Here is a 25,927-nt window from a genome sequence, read left to right on the forward strand (position 1 = left end):
ATTCCTCCTTACTGGTCTTCCCCAAACCAGAGTCTCACCCCTTCAATCTATCTTACATGCAACAGCTAGATTGATTTCCTTTGCAAATCGCTCTTCCACTGCTGGACTGCTCTGCCAGTCTGTATACATTGGTTGCCTCTTTTTTACTGAAACGGATATAAAATTCTTCTACTAACATACAAGGCCATCAACAAAATTGAACAAACATCTATTCATTTGCTTGAATATATCAATTCAACACCTCCGTTCTTCACAAAATCTGCGTCTCTGTTCCACACTCATTAATTGATAGCCATTCCAGGATACAGGTCTTTTTTCGGGTTGCACCCACTTTGTGGAATTCCCTCCCTAACACAACAACATTTTCCATTAGTGTTCAAACCTTCAAACTATTAAAACCCACCTCTTCAGGCTAGCTTATCAAATCCCTGCCTACACAGTTCACACAAGACTTGCACGTGTTCTTTCTATACTCAAGCAACCCTTTGATCCCCTGACCAACATTACTGTGTGAATGGATCATAGAGCCCACTAAGCACTTTTTACCTTTGTAATCTGCTGTATCAATATGCAGTATGTAGCACTTAACCTCATGTATTAAACCAATATTGTCCTATAGATTGGAAGCTTGTGAGCAGGACACTCTTACCTCTCTGTCTGTTTGTATTACCCACAGAGCCAGATTAACAATAGGGCTAAAGGGGTTACAGCCCAGGGGCCTCAGGCATATGGGGGGCCCTCCGGCATTCATTGGGTCGGGGGCATCTCCGCCCTGGATCTGACTTTCAGCTGTTCAAGGAGAATGGCAGGCAGCTAACAGCAAATGTTATGCTGTTAGCTGCCTGCTGCCACTGTAGGGCTTACACGGCGGGCAGTAATCTCCTTACTACGGAGATCTTGTGAGGGTGAGACTATGGGTGGGGGGGGGCACATGGCTGGGGGGGCCCTCACAGTACCCTTAGCCCAGGGGCCTTCCTTCCCTTAATCCGGCCCTGATTACCCAGTATTGTTTTATTACTGTGATTGTTCCCACTTGTAAAGCACAACTGAATATCTTGGTGCTATATAAATAAATGTTAATAATAATAATAATAACAATAATAATAGTAATAATACTAATAAAAAAACACCACAAATCAAAAACACCATGGGCAGATTAAACTATACATCTTTTAATAGTGGCCTGTTATGTGGGTCACTTTTATTATAGTGTAGTGTTGCTCATTAGAAATGTAAGATAATGCATAGGATCATTAACAGAAGCATATTTTAATTATTTTCAAAGCAGCGTATTTTATGAAGCTGGTAACCCTGCTGCTAGTTCACTTAAGTGATTACTGCGCCTACACTGGAGCTTCGCCAGATCTCCTCCTTTCCATAGACCTCACCGACACATTGACCTACTTTACACAGAGAGAAACACAGAAAGGCTGGGGAGGGAGGGGGACAGACGTAGAAGCTGTAGTCATCAAACACAGAGATTCTGGTCTCACAGTCTGCAGGGATACTAAGAACAACAACTCTGTCACTATAGGTGCTGGCGTAGCAAGTTGGAGGTAAGATGTTTTTATTCATTATTCTTTCAATATTTGCTATGGCCTTTTAGCAGTGACTGAATTGCTTTTGTCTTGTTTGTGTATATACATTACGTACATGGTGTTATGTAATCTACAAGGCAGTAGATCCAGTTACTGTTTAACCAGCTGAATCTCCGAGTAGAGAAAAATGATTATTATTTCATTTTGGAATGTTGGATTTTTAGCTTATTCTTGAGAATTAATGTCTGTGTTCAGATGACGTGAGTACATGACTCATGATTCTCACTTCTTTTCAGTGTGTCAGATATAATGATTTGTAACGTTTGTATACAATTATGTTTCAGATACATAACTAAACATTTAAGATATATCATTTTTAATGACTGCATTTTATATATGGGAATATTCTAGTGTGTTTATATCTTGATCATTTTAGGTGGTATTAGGTTTTTAGGTGTCTGCTTCTGACCAAAACCTATTTTTATGGCAATATCTATGCATACATTGACATGTTTCTGTCCTTATCAGACTTTTTATACAATTTTTGTATAATGTCATTACTATGACATCAGAACTATCACCATCATCATCATCATCATGAACATTTATTTATATAGTGCCAGCAAATTCCGTAGTGCTTTACAATTGGGAACAAACATTAATAAAACAATACTGGGTAATACATACAGACAGAGAGGTAAGAGAACCCTGCTCGCAAGCTTACAAACTATTATTTGTATTTGTCTGTGTACAAATGATTATATTTTCCCCATGTGTGAAAGTATATGTAGAGTATGTGCCACCTAGCACTTCAATCAAGTAATTATTTCAGTTTAATATGACGCACTTGGGATTAAATAACAGAATATCCTTTCCAAGTATCTGAAGCACGGTGACCTCAGGTCAAGAGGACTAAAGAGATTTGTAGCCCTGCTCCAGTCAGGAAACTGTGGTGTGAAACTACAGCCTTTAGTACTGACTAAGAGTGGTGGGTTTGAATAGGTAGGTGTTACATCAGATGTCAGGGTTCTACTATTTCAGTATCTACTTACATTATAGATTCAAAAAAATAAGTTATTCTTTTTCTACAGCTATTAAAAAAAACATGGATTTCCCATTTTATTGATAACATCGCATTTTCATTTACTTTCCTTTTCCTGGTTATACCCTGCTGACACAAAAAAAAATATTCACAAATGTTTTTTAGGAGTGTGGTCCCCTTCTACAGAAAACCACCAGAAATTGTACTTAGTAACATGCCGCTGTGTATTTCCCTTTTATGTGGTATATGTGGATTGTTTCTGGATTTTTAACCGTTTTACCTGATCACTTGCTAACTGGAACAAAAACAGAGTAAAACAAAGAAATTTCAGTTTTTTCTGTAATTGTGGTTACTTTTTCTTTCCCAGAGACAACTTAATAAAACTGAAACTGAGGTCTCTCATTAAAACAAATTTAAACTTCACTTACAGGTATGTCATTTTTTTTGTAAGCTTATGGTTTTATTATGTATATACATTGTCAAAAATGTGTAAAAAATGTATCTTTGAACATTTATGTTCTTTTCAGTATTTTAGTAGAATAATTGCTTTGTTTTTCTATAATGTTGGGAAATTAGTAGAAATGGTAGCAGTTGAGGCTTAGAAGGTATTTTCTACCTTCTAATCCTTAACAGCCGCTTCTATGCCTGGTTGATTCTGTTACATTCCCTCCAGTGAATTTTCTCTGAACGCAGAATTGGGAATGCATAGCCATGGTGTTGCCAGGGATTACTAGTTAAAATGGGCACTGTGGAGGCATCTATTTTGTGAGCTGATCAATTTTCTCTAAACCAGTGACATCACTGAGGCACATTCTGACTAATATTCATGAGCCATGACTTTTTTTTGGTAAGTGTTGACTCCAAGTGGCTTAAAAGGCCACCTTCTTAGTTCATCCACTGTGTATGTGACAGGACAACTTAAAAGCTCATTCACACATGCTCTGGGAAGATGGGATAAAATACATGAAAATTAGCATGCGCTTTAATGGTGTTTCATTAACACATTTACCATCCTCTTTTCATATGTTGCACTTTTACAAATACAAATTACTGCATCGGTAATGTTCTCTAAATGCATGAGAAATAGGACATCCTGCATTCTAAAAGTTCAAAGTGGCATTCAAATTTTAGAATGCAATGGGGAAACTATTTTATAAGAAATAATTCCTCCTATTTTAATTGGGATGTTCACACATTATTTATCTAGTGAAATAACATTTAAAGTATATAGGTGTGAATGAACCCTAATAAATACTGGAAATATTTGAAAATTTATATGAAATAAATATAGGTTGGCCTTTATGTGTTATGTCTGGTTTGAAATTGTTTATTCCCTTTGTGAATATGAAAATATATCGGTGTGTGACTGTCTTGTTTTTATGTACGTTTTGATGACACCAAGAGTATAGTACAAATCTGTACTGCTTTAAAACACCAAGGGGTATATTTATCGATCGGCAGGTAGGAAAAAATGCTGATTCTCTGCTGTTTGCCGCCATTATTTAGAACGGCATCAGGCTTGATAAATTTACCCCCAAATGTTAATTATCCAGGAGTTGGTTTCTAATTGGTGCATAGCAAAACCCTTCTATTGAAGTGTACAATATTTTTAAATACTATATAAAGTTAAATTGCAGTATAAACTTAGAACATAATGTTCTATATTTTATCAGGCCTCCATGCTAATACAGCAGAATACAGCTTCTTATTTTTTTTTACATTGTATATAAATGTATTTTTATCTGACAATGGTAATTCCTTTAATTAATGTTTGTTTTGTTATAATCATTGTTACATTTATCCAATGTAGTGGTTTGGTGTTTTTGCTTAAATTTGACCTTACTACTTTTGTTTGACTTCATGTCTGTTCATTGTCATTCATTCACATACCAGTAAAGCTTGTAAAAATGATGATATATTTATTTGTGTGACCTTCTTTTCATTTAAATTTTAAATGGATTAAAATAACTATTTAACATAATTATATAGACTGTCTCACAGCACTGGGGTTATGTGTTCGATTCCCGACCATGGCCTTATCTGTGTGGAGTTTGTATGTTCTCCCTGTGTTTGCGTGGGTTTCCTCCGGGTGCTCCGGTTTCCTCCCACACTCCAAAAACATACTGGTAGGTTAATTGGCTGCTATCAAAATTGACCCTAGTATCTCCATCTCTGTCTGTCTGTCTGTCTGTGTGTTTCCCTCTCTGTCTGTGTGTGAGTGTGTGTCTATATTAGGGAATTTAAACTGTAAGCTCCAATGGGGCAGGGACTGATGTGAGTGAGTTCTCTGTACAGCGCTGCGGAATTAGTGGCGCTATATAAATAAATGATGATGATGATAAATGTAAGTTATGTCTATTTCCTCATATCTAGGTTTTCATAGGTGTATGTAATGAACACCATACTTGTGAAATTATGCTTAGAAAGCTATATACAAGCACATTTTGCTATTGTTAATGCAGATACGTAAGTCAAGTAGTTGATAAGGTCCTGATGTACCACAAGGATCAGTATTTGGCCCTGTCATTTTCAATCTTTACAGCCTTGTAGATTTCATAGAATGTAAGACTTCCATACCAGATGACAGTAAGTTGTGTAGCATTATTAACACAGAGTAGGATAACATTCATTGTAGATAAATGTAGGCTTATGCACCTAGGATGTGTTAATAAATTTGGCTCTTATACATTAATTTGAATAGAAATGTGGGAAAACTGAGGTGGAAAAAATGTATTATTAATTATCAGTTGACAGAAAGTAGCAGCACACGGTGCCAGGCACCTGCTGCAAAGGTGAATAAAAGTGCGTGATAAGTGCATGGAATGTGGACCTAGTATTACCTTTTATATTCATTACTGGTTAGACGTATCTTCAATACGATGTACGATGGTGGACCCTTCATTGTAGGAAGGACAATGGAGAACCTGGGAAGGTTACAGGTGGGCAGCCTCCTTAATAAAGGGAATGTAATGGTTACATTATAAAGAGAAGTTAGAAAAAAGTAGGTGTGTTTACTTTGGAAAAACCTAATTATTTAAATACATCTGAGGTCAATACAGACATTTGTATAATTAACTTTTTCTAAGAAGGACCATACAGAGGATATGGGTCATTAGTTGTGAATAGAAGAAAGAAGGTTTCACCATCAGCATTGGAAGGGGTTATTTATCCCAATTGTCAAGCGCTACGGAATATGTTGGCGATATATAAATAAATGAAAATGTTGATGATGATGATTTATCATACATGTGGTTATGCTTTACAATAAAGGTGGCGATGGTAAATTCACAACAGACTTTAAACATGATCCATGCCTTTCGTACAAGAAATCACATCAGTAGATTTAATTAGTAGAAAACATTATTAGTGTGACTGATCCAGGGAATTTATCAGATTGCCATTTTGGTTATCAGGACGGTATTGTAAGGTTATGTTGGCAACACTCATCTGGATCAATACAATTATAATTTTTGAAAGGTTGAACTTGATAGACCTCTCTTTTTCCAACTTCACTAACTAAGTAACTAAGTAGACTGTAACTAAGAACAGAAAGTTTACATGTGACATCGCAGTTACAGTCTTTTCAGTTGCCTTAGTTTTGCTACAGGTTAAGAAGAGTAATGTACATTTGCCACCAGAATGGAGTCTATATTGTGTACTAGTCACCAAACTGCATGGTATGCATGCCACCCAAACGCAGTCTGTATTCTATAATGGTTAACCAAAATGTGGTCTGCTTTGTATACTTGCAACTCTTCATTATATAATGGTGACTATAAGTGCTCTAAGGTGTATACTAGCCACCAGAAAGGAATCTATTTGTATACTTTCCACATTATAAGGGGCTCTACTATGGTTACCACAATTGTTAATTCTTTTTCTTACAAAATGAAATACATTTTGATTATATTTCTATAACTACTTTAATAAATATACAGACAAACAACTTATAGTAGATGAATCATGTTTATTACAGGATAGATGCCAACTGTTTCTAATTTCCAGAGAAGATCCCAGGATTTAAACATGTGTCTTGAAAATGCTCCTATTTTTCCAATATTCATCTAGTAAAAATAATAACCTTCCTCTTTTTTGTATGTTAGATGCAATTCTTACTCTCTAGGATTTATGTCAGTATTTCTTGAAAGGGAGCATTTCAACTGCAAAAAGTACACTGTTATAAAATTCAATAAACAACAAGATGGGAATTGTCATACTCCAAAGTCCACTGCGATAATATTAAGTGTAACCGGCGTGTATTCGCCTGCTCAGCTGTGCAGTGTCCCTGGAAAATATTTAAAAATATTGGCAACTTGAGCTTTTTTCCAGAATAAACTGTATTAATAATTTACCAGATTTTCAAAAATGCTTCTTCGTGGAAGAGGGTGTTTCATTGATGTATTCATTATTTCAATGAATATAGTTAATGGCCAATTCTTGAATGTTCCAAGATGAAATAGGAATGTTGAAGTTACTGGATAATGGAAGGAGGTATGATCACAAAGTTCCTTTTGTCATCAAAATCTTGCCCTCGACCCTGTCAATGCTGCAATAGCAGAAAATACTTATTATAATATGAATTAATACTTATTAATACATGGTGCTAAAGGTTAGCAATACTATGGATGGTGAGGATATAGATTGGTCATTTAAACAAAAATAAGTAAATAATAACTGCACATATGAAAAGAGAAGACATCCTACCAGCCAGTTGAATGCAAAATAACAAAATAACATTCATTTCAGGGGAATTGGAGTGGATTGGGTAAGCTTGGCTATTAGTCTAATGTTGCTTGGAGGAGCTTACTATCAGAGTGCTTGGGGATGTTACGGTTAAGCTACAGGGAACGTTAAGGTAAAAGACAACTATGGCATGGGGGTTAGTGTATACAGCTAGCTTTATATGATACTGAATTGATTTATTATCATATATTTATATAGCACCAACAGCATTGTACAGAAGATATGTAGCCATTAATATCAGTCACTGTCGCACTGGAGCTTACAATCTAAATTATATATTAAATTATTACTGAAATATATCATTATATATCTATAGCATACCATATACAGTATGTAAATATCATTTATACAGTATTTGCTTTTTCTCAGTGGAAGCTGCAATCACTGTGTCTCAGAATGGATGTTCTTAATTAAATGAGAGCAAAGAAAATTCTATGGCAACTATGCTCTAATTGTCTTTACCATTGTTGTAAAATAGTGTGATATACAGAAAACCATTGTGGTTTCTATATGTCCCTCATACATACAGAAACACCAACATGGTCTGTTTAGTAAGTTATTTAGACTTCCTAATTTTGAACTCTTGCTTCAGTGCTCCTGGTTTATAAAAGCTAAAACTGCTAAACAGGTTTTTCTGGTCCTTCCACATTAACAAAGAGAGGAACAGAATTAGGTAGTCCTAAGGCAGAAGGCCAAATATTGGGGCCACAGTGAGCCCATGAGAGCTCATGGACCACGGTGTGCTTGCACTGCTGCTACCGGTATTACCAAACCACTGCAGTTAGAGCTGTTTATGGAAACATACACACCCACACAACAGTACGTTATTCATTCATCTAAGTCACTAAGTTGACATGTGAACCTGACTTTCACATGAATATGATAGTGATAAATATCTGAAAGATTTTCAGATAAAAATAAAGCTGTTCTGGAAACTTAAAAACAAACTTACACTTTTCTAAAAACATATTTTTTCCCCCAATATGGGACCATTTTTATAATGCTTGTATTGTATTAAACCCTTTCATATTTTTTCCCCATAATTCACTGAATTTCCTTTAAAAAAGTAGCAATTTGCAGCAATTTTGCTTGAATTGGAAACTAAAAAAAGCACTGATAGATTTGACTGATTTCAGTGGGCCAATAATATTTAATGTAAAAAAACAATATCTCCCCATCCCCAGAGCTACCAAAACCAATGTTTTAAGCTTTTATATTTATACTTCAACAAAAAGCATTAAGAGACTAAAGCATTAAAAACTACCAATTTATTTAACCAGGGATGACTCGGCCAGTTGCTACTTAGTCATTGGTCAACTCGCCTATCAGGGGAGGTGGTAGAGGTTCTAAATTCAAATGATCTGACACTTCCTGTGTCTACGCTCCGATTGGATGACTGCTTAACCATTCACTGAGCTCTCTCAGCTCAAGAATGAGGTGTCAGATCGCTTAGGTTTAAGCTTCTCCTGCAGCAAGCAGATATGGGGGGATGAGTATATTACAAATAGCATGAGTCATGGAAACCAGTCCCACAATTTGTACTATTTGGGGGTGAGGTGTTACACTAAAATTTGGAAGAGATCATCTAGAGAGAGAGGAATAGACATTTATTTAAAAGATGACGTTACAAAGACAAACTATGTGTCACGGAATTTCAGAGATGGCCGCTAACCAGTATTGGCGCAACTGAACAGGGAGTCTAACGTACCCCCGGTATTCACCAGGGACCTGGGTTTTGGCTTAGCTGCAGAGGGTACGCAGGTCGCGGTTCTCCAAGACAGTAACCGTTATAGCGACAGTAGTAGACAGGCGTAATCAGGCAATCCAGGTCAGAGCCAACCGAGCAGTGCAGTACACAGGAAGGATCCAGAGAGAAGTCAGGACAAGCCAAATAGTCAAACCGGCTGGGCAGTGAGGTACCAAAATGAAACACAGAGAATAGTCACAGGAAGCCGAGTCAGAACCGAAGAACACTGGATCAGAAGTTCAGGAAACGTTGGAGCAGGAGTGAACCAATACTCTGGCACTAGACATGTGTCAGAGGCTGCTTTATATACCATAAGGTGCATCCTGATTGGGTTAGGGAGATTTTGGCGGTCAGACATGCTGACTGCCGACAGGTGAGCAGAGATAGTGTCCCGCTGCTAGGCAACAGGACGTGGCTGCAGAGAAGGTGCAGGCGTCTGTCTCCTGCACCAAGTGTCAGTGTGGAGACGGCGCCTGACACTATGTGCATGTAAGCTATTGCCAATAGTAGCAAGAAATGTGAAGGAGGGTGAATGGCGGGAAAACAATTCAATCTTTTGTAAATAAAACAACGAGGTTACATAGTAGGGATAAATAAGAGCATAGATTGTAGTATACTGTAGTATACCGACATGGATTATGACAAAATTGATATTAAAGAATTGATAGGAAAGTGAAATCTTAGAGAAATACAATCACATCAAAAAAATGAATGAGGTTTAATTATTGGTTACAATGCTCTAAACAAGTTGAAACTTACTAAAGAGATTTTGCGATAACATTGCTAGCAGTCAGGTAAATTATTTAAAAATACAAATATATCTGGATATATAACAAACTACCCAACTATGTCAAGCAAAATAGCTGAGATCTGCAGCATTAATTTAGCCAATGTTCCAATATTATAAAAACGCATGGTTTAACAGTAGTCTGTATATATCCATGTAATTAAAATTACTATTCGGAAAATAAGCTAGTAATATACCCAGTGTTATATATGCATTTCCATAAATGTGGCATACAGTTTATCACTGGGATACATACATGCAGTTAGAGTACACATAGATTAATATGCAGGGCAGTGACAATAGTACACTATGTCATAAAGCCCTCTACAGTGCTGCATTGTAGATTGATATGTGAGCTATACATAAACATTATGAGGTTACTACAACCAGTCCCGGCTGTGGGCCATGTCCACTGGCCTGTCCTTCTGTCCAGGCTGCCTTCACTCCTATCTCCCTGAACTATCACAATAAAGCAATGCATGATGGGAGGCCTCCTAGAGCCATGTGAATCCCTGCAGAGCTCCTGGTGTGTGTCAGTACGTGGTGGCCGGCCCTCAAGGCGCCAATCTTAAACACAATTGCTCTCCCCCTGGCAATGCCACTGCTTGTACACTAAATGGCGCTCAGTTAGATAGGCACTACAGACAGATAAGAGATAGACAGATAAATAAATAGATATGAGAGATAGATAATGTGGAATTTGGTTTGGCGAGATCAGGTCACATTAGATTGGGAGTATCCTGGGAGGGACTTATTTTGTTGGGAAGTAGAGGTAGTGTGAATTGTTGTATAAACTGAATTGTTGTATAATCTTTGACATCATAAGTCATCAAAGATAACGTGAAGCCCCCAATCGGCTCAAACAGCCGACATACGACCGCTCGTTCAAAAGTCGGGTCAGTGTGTGCAGTGACACGATGGTCGAAAATCTGCCCAAATGGACGATTGTCGCCTCATTTGTTTGGTTGTACCGTTTAATATTTTCATTCCAATCTCGTTTCCGCTGTGTAGTGTATAAACTTCCGACCGATCCACGACAATCCTCCGATACTTCCTCGACCTGGGGGGCGTGTGTGTGTAAATTTTTTTATGTCTCTCCCAGTCCCACGTGGTGCGGAATCCGCACATCACAGACTAGTGTTTTGTATCGATGTATATTGCACCTGTCTGGCTGCAGACCATTACACTTGTGTAAAGCACGTGTGTTATTCATATTTACTCTTTATACACTTATACCTTTATAACCTATTAAAGTTATATTAACCTTTATTAACTTATAATTGTGAAGTACCCAGAATAAACCACACAGTGTTTTATTGCAGGAAAAAGGTACAAAAATTTTAACACACACAGCTGTCTGAAAGATCCGCATGAGAAGTGAGCGCGCCAATACCAATCAGAGAGCTGAGTACTACAGAGTATTATATTTAGTATTTAGTATTTGTAAAGGTGCTACTGGTTTGTGGCAGAACAGGTCTTGATGTCGCTTGGGTTTCTATTCCCTTTGATTATTTTATCTACGATACAAGGAAATAAAAAAATGTTTACCATTTAACTTCTATATATATCTGTAATTTATATTCAACTACATAATTACTCTCATTTTCTCACCTTTCACACTGCTCGAGATCAGTTTATATTTTGGTTCCTGTGGCGAAATCGCAATAATAGCGGGCTTAACCTCCAAGCATTCTGGAAAACTGGCGCCATTTTGGTTATTATAACGGTACAGGTATGTGCCCAAAGCATTTAGTTGTCTACACATGTTCACTGAAATACCTTTGTGTAGAACTTCTTTAGTATATTTTTCTTTTTCAATTTTTTCTTGTTTGCTAACAGGTGTAACATTAGTGGTATCAGTAATATCTAAACAGACCGTCTCACCGTTAATTCTTCGTTCTGACATAAAAAATTAGGTTACCAATTAGTTTCCATTGCTTTATGTGACACTAGAATGAAATAAAGTCCTTCTATCATGGACACTACATGTGCTACTGACTTTTTTTAATGTCGTTGTTGTCTTGGTCCAGTACTTTGACCATCATCTCCACCTCTCTTGGGCTCATTGGATTTGCTCTTTGCTCTTCTTGAGTATCTCCATCCCCCACCTTAACTTTTCCAACATTTTTTGGCCCTTCCAGCACCATCTCTGACTCTATCTGCGTCTCCGTCTCTGTCTCCATAGCTGCAACCCCCACTGACACCTTCTCCTCACCCGCAACCCCCACTGACATCTTCTCCTCACCCGCAACCCCCACTGACATCTTCTCCTCACCCGCAACCCCCACTGCCACTTGCTCACTCGCCATCTTCTGACGCTCCTCGGCGCCAAACAGGTTCCTCTGTCATTTTATACACTCACACATGGGCGTTTGTTTCTGCTGTGGACCAATCAGCGATGATGCAGGCCGAGAATTATTATTATTATTATTATCCTTTATTTGTTGGGCACCACAAGGTTTCCGCAGCGCCGTACACAGTACAAACAGTAGTACAAAACAGGGTGACAAAGTACAGAACAATAAACACAAAGTACCAATGCTTCAAGAACTCCAGAAAGACATATGGAGTAAAGACAGAGCAGAAGAACCGGTATGGAGACAGGAGGGGAGGGGGGCCCTGCTCATAAGAGCTTACATCCTAAGGGAGGGTGAAACAAAAACAGGCACTAAAGGGAGCCAGTGAAGCAGGGGGAGAGAGAAGAAAGGGGCCAGGGGAGAAAGGGAGAACGAAAAGAGTGGATGAGGGTTATGTGGCTGGTTGGTAGGCTTTAAGGAACAGGTGGGTTTTAAGTGCCCGTTTGAAGGAGCACAGGTTGGGAGAGAGACGGATGGAACGAGGGAGGTTATTCCAGTTTAAGGGTGCAGCTCGGGAGAAGTCCTGGATTCTAGAGTGGGAAGAGGTGATCAGAGTGGAGGAGAAGCGAAGGTCATTGGCCGAGCGCAGGGAGCGGACCGGAGTGTAGGTGGTGAGGAGGTTAGAGATATAGGGGGCTGTAGACTGGGAGAGAGCTTTGTAAGTGGTGGTGAGGAGTTTGAAAAGGATCCTGTAGGGGAAGGGGAGCCAGTGAAGGGGCGTGGTAGAGAGGGGAGGTAGAGGAGGAGTGGCGTGAGAGAAAGATGAGTCGAGCAGCCGCATTGAGAATGGAGCGGAGGGGGCAAGGTGGGAGAGGGGGAGGCCAGTGAGGAGAAGGTTGCAGTAATCGAGGCGGGAGATGATGAGAGAGTGGATGATTGTTTTGGTGGCATCTTGAGAGAGGAAGGGCCGGATGCGAGCGATGTTGCGCAGTTGGAAGCGACAGGCTTGGGCAAGGAATTGGATGTGGGGGCAAAGGAGAGAGAGGAGTCAAGAGTGACACCTAGGCATCGGAGTTGGGTGACAGAGGAGATGGTAGTGTTATTGACAACGATAGAGAGGTTGTGATGGGAGGGGAGTCTGGCGGGAGGGAAGACAATAAGTTCAGTTTTAGAGATATTAATGTTAAGAAAGCGTGAGGACATCCAGAAGGAGATGGCGGAGAGGCAGTCATTTTTTGGCCCTTCCAGCACCATCTCTGACTCTATCTGCGTCTCCGTCTCTGTCTCCATAGCTGCAACCCCCACTGACACCTTCTCCTCACCCGCAACCCCCACTGACATCTTCTCCTCACCCGCAACCCCCACTGACATCTTCTCCTCACCCGCAACCCCCACTGCCACTTGCTCACTCGCCATCTTCTGACGCTCCTCGGCGCCAAACAGGTTCCTCTGTCATTTTATACACTCACACATGGGCGTTTGTTTCTGCTGTGGACCAATCAGCGATGATGCAGGCCGAGAATTATTATTATTATTATTATCCTTTATTTGTTGGGCACCACAAGGTTTCCGCAGCGCCGTACACAGTACAAACAGTAGTACAAAACAGGGTGACAAAGTACAGAACAATAAACACAAAGTACCAATGCTTCAAGAACTCCAGAAAGACATATGGAGTAAAGACAGAGCAGAAGAACCGGTATGGAGACAGGAGGGGAGGGGGGCCCTGCTCATAAGAGCTTACATCCTAAGGGAGGGTGAAACAAAAACAGGCACTAAAGGGAGCCAGTGAAGCAGGGGGAGAGAGAAGAAAGGGGCCAGGGGAGAAAGGGAGAACGAAAAGAGTGGATGAGGGTTATGTGGCTGGTTGGTAGGCTTTAAGGAACAGGTGGGTTTTAAGTGCCCGTTTGAAGGAGCACAGGTTGGGAGAGAGACGGATGGAACGAGGGAGGTTATTCCAGTTTAAGGGTGCAGCTCGGGAGAAGTCCTGGATTCTAGAGTGGGAAGAGGTGATCAGAGTGGAGGAGAAGCGAAGGTCATTGGCCGAGCGCAGGGAGCGGACCGGAGTGTAGGTGGTGAGGAGGTTAGAGATATAGGGGGCTGTAGACTGGGAGAGAGCTTTGTAAGTGGTGGTGAGGAGTTTGAAAAGGATCCTGTAGGGGAAGGGGAGCCAGTGAAGGGGCGTGGTAGAGAGGGGAGGTAGAGGAGGAGTGGCGTGAGAGAAAGATGAGTCGAGCAGCCGCATTGAGAATGGAGCGGAGGGGGCAAGGTGGGAGAGGGGGAGGCCAGTGAGGAGAAGGTTGCAGTAATCGAGGCGGGAGATGATGAGAGAGTGGATGATTGTTTTGGTGGCATCTTGAGAGAGGAAGGGCCGGATGCGAGCGATGTTGCGCAGTTGGAAGCGACAGGCTTGGGCAAGGAATTGGATGTGGGGGCAAAGGAGAGAGAGGAGTCAAGAGTGACACCTAGGCATCGGAGTTGGGTGACAGAGGAGATGGTAGTGTTATTGACAACGATAGAGAGGTTGTGATGGGAGGGGAGTCTGGCGGGAGGGAAGACAATAAGTTCAGTTTTAGAGATATTAATGTTAAGAAAGCGTGAGGACATCCAGAAGGAGATGGCGGAGAGGCAGTCAGATACACGAGAGAGGGGAGTGGAAGAGAGATCAGGAGAAGAGATGTAGAGTTGAATGTCGTCAGCGTAAAGGTGATACTGAAGACCAAAGGAGGTGATAAGAGCACCGAGGGAGGAAGTGTAGAGCGAAAAGAGAAGGGGGCCGAGAACAGAGCCCTGGGGGATGCCAACCGGGAGAGGGGAGGGGGTAGAAGAGGAGCCAGACATGGAGACAGAGAAGGTTGCGGTTAGCGAGGTAAGAGCAGAACCAGGCATGGACTGAGCCAGAGAGGCCGAGAGATAGAAGAGTTTGCAGAAGGAGAGGGTGATCAACGGTATCAAAGGCCGCGGAGAGGTCAAGGAGGATGAGTATGGAGAAGTGACCCTTGGATTTGGCTAATAGGAGGTCATTGGTAACTTTGGCCAGGGCAGTTTCAGTGGAGTGGAGGGGGCGGTAACCAGATTGGAGAGGGTCAAGGAGGGAATGGTCAGAGAGGTATTTGGTGAGGCGACAGCAGACTAAGCGCTCAAGTAATTTGGAGGCGTAGGGGAGAAGTGAGATGGGGCGATAATTGGCAAGGGAGGGGGGGGGTCAAGATTGGGTTTTTTGAGGATAGGAGAGATAAGAGCGTGTTTAAAGGAGGAGGGTACTACACCAGAGGAGAGTGATAGGTTGAAAAGGTGAGCAAGGTAGGAGCACGCAGTGGGAGAGAGAGAGCAAAGGAGGTTAGAGGGAATGGGATCGAGAGGACAGGTAGAGGGAGGGGAGGAGAGAATGAGGCTTTGAACTTCTTTGCCAGAAGTAGGACAGAAGGAGCACCAGAATTGTTTGTTGAGGGGGGAGGAGGGATGGGGCAGTTGGAGAAGGGGTGGAGGAGGAGATGTTGAGTCTGATGGCCCCAATTTTGGAAGAGAAAAATGTGGCGAAGTCTGCAGCGCAGAGGGAAAGTGGGACTGGAGAATGGAGCATTCCATTACATACGAAGGGATTTTATTATTAGGGAATAGTCATTGCATTGCACTTTAGCAGTTAAATGTTTTTCTAAATTAAATGTATATTGCTAAACTTCTATTTTATAGAAATGAATGAAAAGACAGTGTAGTCTTCTCTTTTTATGCAGCTTTGGGTGTTAACTTTAGCGAAAGCTCTGCCCCTTTATGCTAATGCCTTTGGTATCTCGTTACATTTCCCGCAAATGTCGCTGCAGTGTGTACGAAATTAAAATCATTGCTCACGACAACATGGCTGTAAAAAGTCGCTAAAGGGACGTCCGCTCTTCCCTATATCGTCCTAAACAAGGCTAGTGTGTATGCAGTCCATGGACCGAGCGATCGGACCATCGATCGCATGTAAAATCGCTCGGCATAAAAAGTTGGTCGAAATTTTCTGTAGTGTGTACCCAGGGCCGGATTAAGGGAATGAAGGCCCCTGGGCTAAGGGGGCGTCCATTCCCCGTGAGGGCCGCACCCCCCCCCATGATCCGAGCTGCCCCCGACCGATCAATACTGCTGCTGAGCACTTTTAAGGGCCCCCTGGATGCCATAGCCTATGGTTGATCCGGCCCTGTGTGTACCCAGCTTTACTGCTAGACTGCTCTGCAGGTGATGGCTGTGGGAGACAAAATCATCTGTACTATCTCTGCACACAAGGGGAGCTGGTCCCAACGTCACATGTGTTGAAGGATAGATATGGCCTACCAGGTGGAAGGGAGTAAGGGGGATAAGGGAATGTTAATTGGTTTCCTGATAGCAGTATTTTTTGTGAAAACATCACTTAATAGTTAGATTGATTTTCTATATGTCATGTGATAACGTATCACATGACATGTGGTATGCTGTGATACATGATTTAAAAATGCTGTAAGTGTTAATGTATTTTTAAAAATGCTGAGGCCTTTGTTATTCAAACCATATTTGTTTTGAGAATTTCAATTGTACATGATTTAGAATTATTAGTAATACTTTGTAACGTCATGGATAAGAAATGAATCCTGCATTAATCACGTCTTTCTTTTTCAAATTTACCTCAGTCAGTCATTACACTGATCACAAATACACTCCGCTTCTGTCATGCATTTGGCTCCGTTCCAGCCCCTTCCTCATGTAGCTTCCTGTCTCAGATAGTCACCACACAAGACACAGCCGTGTGACAGACTGACAAATTTCCTTTCTCTCATCAAGAAGAACACACATAGTTAAACAAAAGAAAACGTACACTAAAACATAGGAGCTCCAATTAGAAAAAAATATGCGCAATGTTTCTCCTAAATGGCTGCGGAGACACCTCTCATTTTTTTTTTAATGAAATTATGGATTTTTGCTCATGCCCCATAGAGGTACTAACAGTAAAAATGCGCAGCTGGAATGTTCCTGAGAAGATTACGATTAATTGATTCTCCCCCATAATGTTAATAAAAGTGCAAAAATGTTTTATTTTCTTTGTTGTAAAACTACTACTAATGTAATGTAAGGAATAATGCACCCCATAAGGTGATGTAAAATAGACATTGTCTCAAAGTCCTGTATGAAAGCACTTGGTCTGCATGGCCTCCTGCTTTTATATGGCCTTCCTTACCCTTTGTTTTCATGTCTGCATTTATTTTGTCTACTTTGTCCCTGTTTTATGTAGGCCCTGTTTTGCCCATTGTCAGGAGCTGCAGAGCACTGTGGCATCTTACAAACCAACAACAATAATAATATGGTCATGGAATGTCTTGGTGACTTCGAAATATCATTAACTTTTAAAAAGTAGTGGGTACATTGTCACATATCAAATGTACATTAGTAGTTACAATAAAAACCATACCTCCCAATGGTCCCCGATTCTGGAGGGACATTCCAAATTGTGTACCATAAAAGGGTTTGGACTTAACAGGATATAAGGTGGAATTTTGACAAATTTGTTTGGAATGCAGGTGGGGTTTATTTTGTCCGGTTTCCGTGGTTCTAAAAGTTGGGAGGTATGTATAACCCAAACACTAAACAAATGCTCTTGCAGAAAAGTACATCAAATGCCATTCATACTCAATATATTGTACAAAGTAAAGACACATGAATAATGTTCCAACAACATTCTGGGCCTGATTCATTACGGAAAGGAAAGCAAAAAAATGAGGAACTTTTCACCTGGGCAAAACCATGTTGCATTGGAGGGGGTGGCAAATTTAAAATGTGATGGCAGATTTATAGTTGGGGTTGGGCATGTCCTAGATCAACTTTAAATTTCAGTGTACAAATAAAGCTACCAAGTATTTGTGAGCTACATGAAAAAACAGCCAGTATTTATCTTATGTGCAAAATAATAAACTAATTTGCACCCCTTGCAATGTAACATGGTTTTGTCCAGTAGAAAACTTACTCCTTTTTTGCCTTCATCATCGTCATCCCATTTATTTATATAGCGCCACTAATTCCGCAGCACTGAACAGAGAACTCACTCACATCAGTCTCTGCCCCATTGGGGCTTACAGTATAAATTCCCTAATACACACACACACACACACACACACACAGACTAGGGTCAATTTATTGACCCTCGTCTACCAGTATGTTTTTGGAGTGTGGGAGGAAACCGGAGTACCCGGAGGAAACCCACGCAAACACGGGGAAAATATACAAACTTCGCACACATAAGGCCATGGTTGGGAATTGCACTCATGACCCCTGTGCTGTAAGGCAGAAGTGCTGACCACTAAGCCACCGTGCCTTACTTTCCTTAATGAATTAGGCCCTCTTGTGTGAACATGTGATCACTATGTAAACGTTTTGTGCTTTTTACAATATTAGAAAAGTAGATCTCAGTCACTTTAATAATTGTAAAGACTTTCTAAGCCGAATTCTACACATCCACATTTTTTTCTGACCTTTATAGAAAAGATTATAAAAAATAAGCCCTACTTACAGCTAGGTTATGTCCCAAACTTAAATTCTGCCTTATAAATACATTTATCAAATGATAAGTAAGTTATGTGTTTTTAGCAATTCAATTTAGTATTAATATTATTGTATATTACAAATAGTAGAATAATATTTTTAATTGAGATCATAAAAAAATATTACTTGTTATTGTTATGATAATTCTAATTCAATAACTGTCCCAACTAATTTAGCACAAATGACTTGTTTCGATTTATAGGGACGAAAAGAGAAACATGGAAAATCTATTCATTTTCTATTTGTGATAAAAATAGTTTCAATGAAAGTGATGAATAACTGGTTCAGTCCCTCAGACATCGTGTACCGAATGTTTGGACGTCGTGTCTCATAGTGTTTGGTAATTAGGTCAAGGTCGTGATTTTGCTTTGGATGTCTGCCACTTCCTTAGAATTTTCTTTTATGGCACATAATGCTTCACTCATCTCTAATTGGTATACTCAGATCGAAGTTAGAAAACCTTACCTTTTATTTTAATAGAGAAACCTTCTGAATCGGAAATAAAATAATAGCTAGTAGACCTAATTACACTAGTCCTTCGCACCATTTCAGCTGCTTTTTATAGAACCATAATTACATAATAATAGCAAGTAACAGGCTATTTTTAAACATGTAATTTGCTATAGAGGACTGATTTTTTTTTCATTAATTGATCAAATAAAACAGCCAATTCTTTTCTTTTACATCTTTTTAAAATAATGTTTAGTCTATTTAATAAATAGGTTAGATTTATTTAAGCTGCGGTACCACCAAGATTTTTTTTTTCTTATGGTGGGCCTTTCCCCTTGACAGTTCCCCGGGGGCTACTATATGGTGCCATCTTTCCATAGACTTCTGTATTACTGAAACCAGGTACTAATTTTATTTACCAACATTAAATGGCAGTGAAGATGGCTTGTGCCCAAGAGGACCAATTACAAGCCACAGTCTGTTGATTGTCATAGACCAACAGTTCCAAGGAAGATGAAATGACCACATTTGATCATCTACATAAGAACTATGTAGTCCATGTTTCACCAGTTCCTGTGGAAGTAGACATCCTTGTCTGAGGCTGACATGGTATCTTGGATCCTGTAGTTCCATAAGAGTCTGAGAGCCATAGATTGACAACTTTGACATAGATGATTGTTGGAATCTAGTATTTTTGCAGGGAGACAAAGGCTCCACTAAACAGGGAATGTTACCATAAATGCAGAGGCGGAACTAGCAAGCTGTGGACCGTCCAGCGGGCCCCATTATCTCCACAGGCCCTGGTGCACTGCACCTACTGCATCAATGGTAGTTCCGCCACTGCATAAATGTGCTTTCTTCACCGCTTGAATCTCATTTATACGTACACCCCAACATAGATTCAGGCACAACTGGAACAAAATGAGTGTGGCCCAAAAGTGCACAAACCTCGTCCCCAATTCACACAAAACACGCCCCAATCTGGCATTTTCTGACCAAACACACCTGCCTTTTTTTTTTGTTGCAAATCCAGTCCATTTCAATCCACTCAGTTTACATGACCTTCTTTACTTGGTAAAGTCAAACTAAGTTACAAAGCTTTTGGTGCAGAATAACTATAGCCCTTGTGTTTTACTGATCAATACTGCAAAGATACATTGAATATGATCCAAACTTTAAAGTGTGCCCATCGCCTGCTCACGATAAGATAGTAATATGTGGATTTAACCAATTTTCATTAGAAGCAAATGACATCACCGCGAGTCGAGGTACAAAGTGCAACTGTTGTCACTAGACCCTAGTGGACTAATAGGCTGCATTCTCATTAAAATTGGCTCAGTGCACAAAATGCTTCTTCCGCTGAGAGTAATTGATGTGCACACTTTAAACAAGGTATTTAATTTCTGGAAAGATAGACTATTTCTTACTATATCTTATATATTTAATTATAAAACCCATGCCTACCAATGTCAGTAAAATGGAAATATGTCTTTTTCTGTAAGCTAAAAATACAATTTGCTATTCTTTAAAGGCGGGGACTCTGGGGAGGTATCGTCAAATTCAGGGTTTAATATGTGTAAAAACTAATATGAAAGTCACTGTTCATCATGATGAAGAAAGTAACTAAATACCCTCCCACCGGGAAAATTGCATAAAAAATCTGTGATTTAAAAACTACAACAACAATCTTTGATTACTAATGCCCATGGTGGTCAAATAAGAGAGGTTTAAGAGATCATATGCACTTCTGTTGCCGTTGTTTTACAAAACTGTAAGTAAAAAAACGAAGGCCGATGTGTCTGTTATAAGATCTCTTGAGTGTTCCTATTGTGATTACTTGTGGTAAAAAGAAGTGAAAGTACATGATGCATTCATGGAAATGCGTCCTCTCTTGCGCACAGTACGATAGTAAATATGCCAGTGGTTATGGCGTCAATCTTTTTTTTTGAGTACTGGCATGCAATGTACCATTAAACTGTAAACACATGTAATTACCACCAGTGGGTACTTCCCATTACAGACCAACAAGGGACGCTTAAAATTGTAACAGTTTGTAGTTGTTCCTGGCCATCATTGTTGGTCACTGGAGGCCGATATGGTGAATTTAAGCCAGTTTGGTCCATATCTGTCAAAGTGTGTTGTCCTTTTGAAGATAACGTAGGTGAAAAATTATTCATCGTTTTGGCACATGTACATGAAATTCACCTCTAATTATTCTACTGCGATATTTCCATACTGGGGTGGATTTGCTAAAAAAAAAAGATAAAAGGCGCAGAATTAACTTTGATCAGCCCAATTAAACAATGAAAACAATTGTCTTATAGACGAATTACCGTAGGTTGCTATGGGTTACTACATATTTGAGGTTTGTAAGTAAGTCCAGCTCTTTGGAAATAGTTGTAAATAGTTGTAAAATATTATTATCATTATATTGCTATTATTTTATTTTATAGTTGTTTATTTTTATATTATTATTAATATTTATTCACATGATGAAAATATGAACAAAAATGACCAAAATAATATATTTTTAATATCCTGATTTTTATACTTTCCATATATTGCTGTCAACTCTGCTGGCTCTCGTGTAAATTTGTATACCTTGTATTTAATATTAATATTGCACAACAGGTGGTGGTCTGTTAAATGTAAGTGTCTTGTCTTAGTTACAAGATTTTCTGACGGGTTTATTTTTGTGGTATTCTGCTGAGGTAGGAAGTCAAAGTGGACGGATGCTGGTGAATGCCCCATGGCAGCGGCTAACTCAGTCCATACATCAAGTACAAGCTATAACTTGGAAGCATTCTTTAGGTAAGAACTTTGTTTCCCATTCTGGAAATGCACTTCTTACTGTAGGAAAATAGCTTGCAGTCATATATTGTGTAGATAAGTGTCTGTCACTCAACTTATTCTCTTATAGTTTAAGAGAAAATAACTTTAAATCTTCTGCAACTATACATTGAATTAAATAAGGCAATGTGTTTGATTATATATGCTATTCTGTATCTTCACAAACTGAACTACTTCACATACAATGATAGCACCAGACACCTGAAAGGTGAGAAATGTAATTAAAAATATTAGCTATTAAAAAAATATACACATATAAGTCATCCCTTAATGTACGTATAAAGTACCTGATTAAAAAAAAAACATCCTACTTTCTACAATTAATATAGTTATAAATCATTCCAGCACAAATTCATAGGAAGCCGTCTTGATCAATTTTATTTTGGAATGCTATGTTCACAACTAATAAGTATCAATATATTTTGCAGTGTGCCATGTTTACAAAGAATGATAGTTCACTAAATACTTTGATTCGCTTGTGCGGGTATTTTTAGATCTACCTTATTTAATATGACACCAAAATGTTCAAATAACTTCTTTATTTAAGCAAACATAGTAAAATCAGACAATTAACATAAGCAGTCCCAATTTTAAAATATATGAAAACGACATTGTGTAGGCAGCCATAGCTTAATGTACCGCAAAGGTAATGTGTGTGCCTTCTAGTATTAAGAGTGAGATACAAATCTACTGTAAAATACCATTTACCCACTACTAGTCTATTTTCGGTTCCATGCTATTATTTATAATTTGTATTTTATCATGATCCCCTCAATTACAGAGCTACATAATATGCTTGTCCTTTATAAATGAAAGCTAATGATGATAATAACATAATAATGGTCTATGGTACTTGTAAGGGATCCTTTAAGATGCCCACACACATGGAGTCTGTTATTCAGCCAGATCATCAAAGTACATTGGTGTGGTTCATATAGAAAGACCCCGTATAACAAACCCCCGATCATAATATTAAGCAATATAGTTGAAAAAGTTGACGTGTAGCATCCCCATTTTAAAATGTGTTTGGGATAGGGTCATAGTTGCATTAAGCTTTGGGATTAAGGTGTTTTAGTTTGGTGAGGGCTATTAGCTCTTTTTTAAACTTTAGGCATTGGACAAGTAGTGCAACATAAATGTTGAGCTAAACTTGCCATTTTGAAACCCTTTGACTTTATGTTAAAATATTATTTCTGTCAAGATGACAGACATCTATGGTTTGGAGCATGGTTGCCCATCACCTGAGCATGGCCATTGATAATGAGCCTCCGCTGTGTGGAGAGCCGGTTACAGAAACATGTACTCCATGGGGATGCTCCCTATAAGTCTTGGCCAACTAAGTAGCCGTGTGTAGTATTCTCTCCATAAGAAACACAATCATGATGAACAGAGAACTAAAGTTTAGAATCTTGGAATCTCCAGATCTGTGAAATAAGCATTTGTTTCAATAATCCTTTCTGTAACCCTAATGCTTTTAAATTTTGTATTTTCCAGAATGAAGCGAGGTAGACTAACTGTTACCATTGATAGCCAAGTTGTGGAAGGACCACAAAGGACAAAGAAACAAAAAAAGGATATTCAATCACCTAAACTTTACAAATCTCAGATGCTGACCTATATGTTGGATTGGGGGAGTCTGCCGCACCATGTAGTGCTGCATATCTTCCAGTACCTGCCGCTTGTGGACAGGGCTCGCGCATCATCCGTTTGCCGCCGCTGGAATGAAGTTTTTCATATACCTGAGTTATGGAGGAAGTTCGAGTTTGAGCTTAATCAGCCAGCTACTTCATACTTGAAGTCTACTCACCCTGATCTCATTCAGCAAATCATTAAAAGACATGCTAACCATCTTCAGTATGTTAGTTTCAAGGTACAGTTCACAACTTTATATGTTTTAATTACAAATCAAAAGAAGAAAATTAAAATCAATGTACCGTAACAGTAATAATGATATTCCTATAGTTAAACATTTACATTAATTATATGGGCTGAAAGCCTTCCTGTTTTGTTCTACTAATCATTACTTGTAGATTTACTTATTAACATAGAGCTTAAAACAATGAATTGCTGTAACCTCGCTAATGAAAATTAAAATATAACTCTACATAGCTTATGCCTATTTTTTTTTATAAATCAACAACTCTCTTCTCAGCTGGTATAAATGTGAGGTTACCAAGTCCAGAATTTGTGCAGTTACCAAGATATTCACCCATGCATCGGCCTTACAGATAGTACTGTCACACAACGCGCTATCTTGGTTCAGCCCCCGGGCAGATATAGTCATGTAAGGTTTGCCCTTAAAGCCCATTACCTTAAACATCTTGCCATTGAGTATGTTTCACCTACATTCTGAATTGTAGGCTAAAGTGCAGCAGGACTGTAGATGAGGGTTCCAGAAGCTGCTGGTTCAGCGGCATTGTCTGGTCTGACCTCTATGTGTAAGCAGTGTGTTGTCATTGTGAAAACCCAGTTATACCCCGATTATTGGCATCATTATCTGTCCCTTATATGCTATAGTAACCCAGCATGCTGAGTGGAGGGTTGAAAGATTATTGTGTTTCAGTCACTGTGTCTACTGTTACAACTTGTTCTCGATGTTATGCTGTGTCCCAGACCCTTGGATCGTTCCTGACTACAAGTTCCAGTTCTCCCTTGTCTTTACCATCTCTGCACTTATTGCATTAACTCTTGCTAATACTGAGACCAGTAAAGCTATCAGAGTTCTTGCTTCTGTTCTGACTACCTAGGTTACCAGAGCCTTGACATATGACTTATTTATGATTACAGTCCTCTTCCAGACATTAAGCCTTGACACTTCTCTGAGCACTATATACATATACAGTTTATGCTTGTTTTAGTGCTGATCTGCTAGCACTGTTATGGATACTATGAAAGGCACTCAAACCTTTGTCACTCGAACCTTGGTCACATATGATTTAGAAGTCTCTCTATGTTGATGCACTACTGTTGCGGGTCACATGGGGCTGTTCCCTTCCCTCTTGGCACCCCTACATATCGATCTATTTGCACTCAGTGGTGTAAAACTACTGGAGAACAAGAACTACAGTGTACCCCCCTCACTGCGATAATCCAATATAAGTAACTATTAACACTTGAGGTGTACTGAAATAATATATGTGTGTTGTACCTCTAACAGGTTATTACTAGTAGTTGCAGAGGTATTTCCGGAAATGTGAGGGCATGGAAGCTATGCATTTATGGTGGTTAGGGGAAGGTTGTTGAATTATTTAAAAAAAACATGTAGGTGGAGATCTACTCAGTAAAGAAGAAGAAAAATATATCTGTAGAGCATATTAAAGATTAATATTAAATATTCAGAAGGTAATCAGTGAAAAAGACACTAAGCTGCTTGCCAAATAGGATTCTGTAGTCCTAAAAGAAAAATGCAAAACAAAAGTACAAGGCACTGACTCAAAACTCAAAAATTCCCCTCAATACCAATATAATAAAAATGTATTAAATGTTAACATTTTAAAATATCAAAACCTCAAGTTAGAAGATAAATATATTACACTAATATCTGGAACTGACCATCAAACAGTTTGAAATAATCATCCAATGAGATATAGATTGAACGCACGTTCTGACCTTACATCTACATAGGTGAGTCATGCATATAGAATGTAACATATCAGTCTCCTTTTTAGGAACAGAAATTCCTAGTTCATTAACGGAGAACTAAAGGAATTTGAATACTTTGAGCTCACCAGTTCTGTGTGGTGATAAATTACTCCGTTCTTGTACATGGTCTCTTTACTCCTAGTATAATATCTAGACCAATGATAGGCAGCCTGGTACACCTCAGGGTCTGCATGGACATCAATAAAGCAGGAAGGAGCTGCGGATGAAAGCTCTGTGGGCTGTATGTGGCCCAAGGACCACCTATTGGCCATTATGATCTAGACG

The 25,927-nt window shown here is 39.3% G+C and overlaps 1 protein-coding gene across 3 annotated transcripts in view; it reads left to right on the plus strand.

The window, feature by feature from the left end:
* Nucleotides 1-1,399: 1,399 nt before the first annotated feature.
* LOC142152841 (F-box/LRR-repeat protein 21-like) overlaps nucleotides 1,400-25,927 on the plus strand; it is a 30,704-nt gene continuing 6,176 nt past the window's right edge. The window contains exons 1-4 of one of the 3 annotated variants that reach the window (XM_075209863.1): nucleotides 1,417-1,556; nucleotides 2,948-3,010; nucleotides 21,866-21,961; nucleotides 23,495-23,870. In XM_075209863.1, the coding sequence (XP_075065964.1) occupies nucleotides 21,900-21,961; nucleotides 23,495-23,870 (438 nt within the window). In that variant the 5' untranslated portion in view covers nucleotides 1,417-1,556; nucleotides 2,948-3,010; nucleotides 21,866-21,899. Of the gene's footprint in view, nucleotides 1,557-2,947; nucleotides 3,011-21,865; nucleotides 21,962-23,494; nucleotides 23,871-25,927 lie in introns of all 3 variants that reach the window. The other 2 variants (XM_075209865.1, XM_075209864.1) reach the window with 2 other exon arrangements.

Source organism: Mixophyes fleayi, chromosome 4, assembly GCF_038048845.1.
Source record: "Mixophyes fleayi isolate aMixFle1 chromosome 4, aMixFle1.hap1, whole genome shotgun sequence".
NCBI classification, from domain to species: Eukaryota; Metazoa; Chordata; class Amphibia; order Anura; family Limnodynastidae; genus Mixophyes; species Mixophyes fleayi.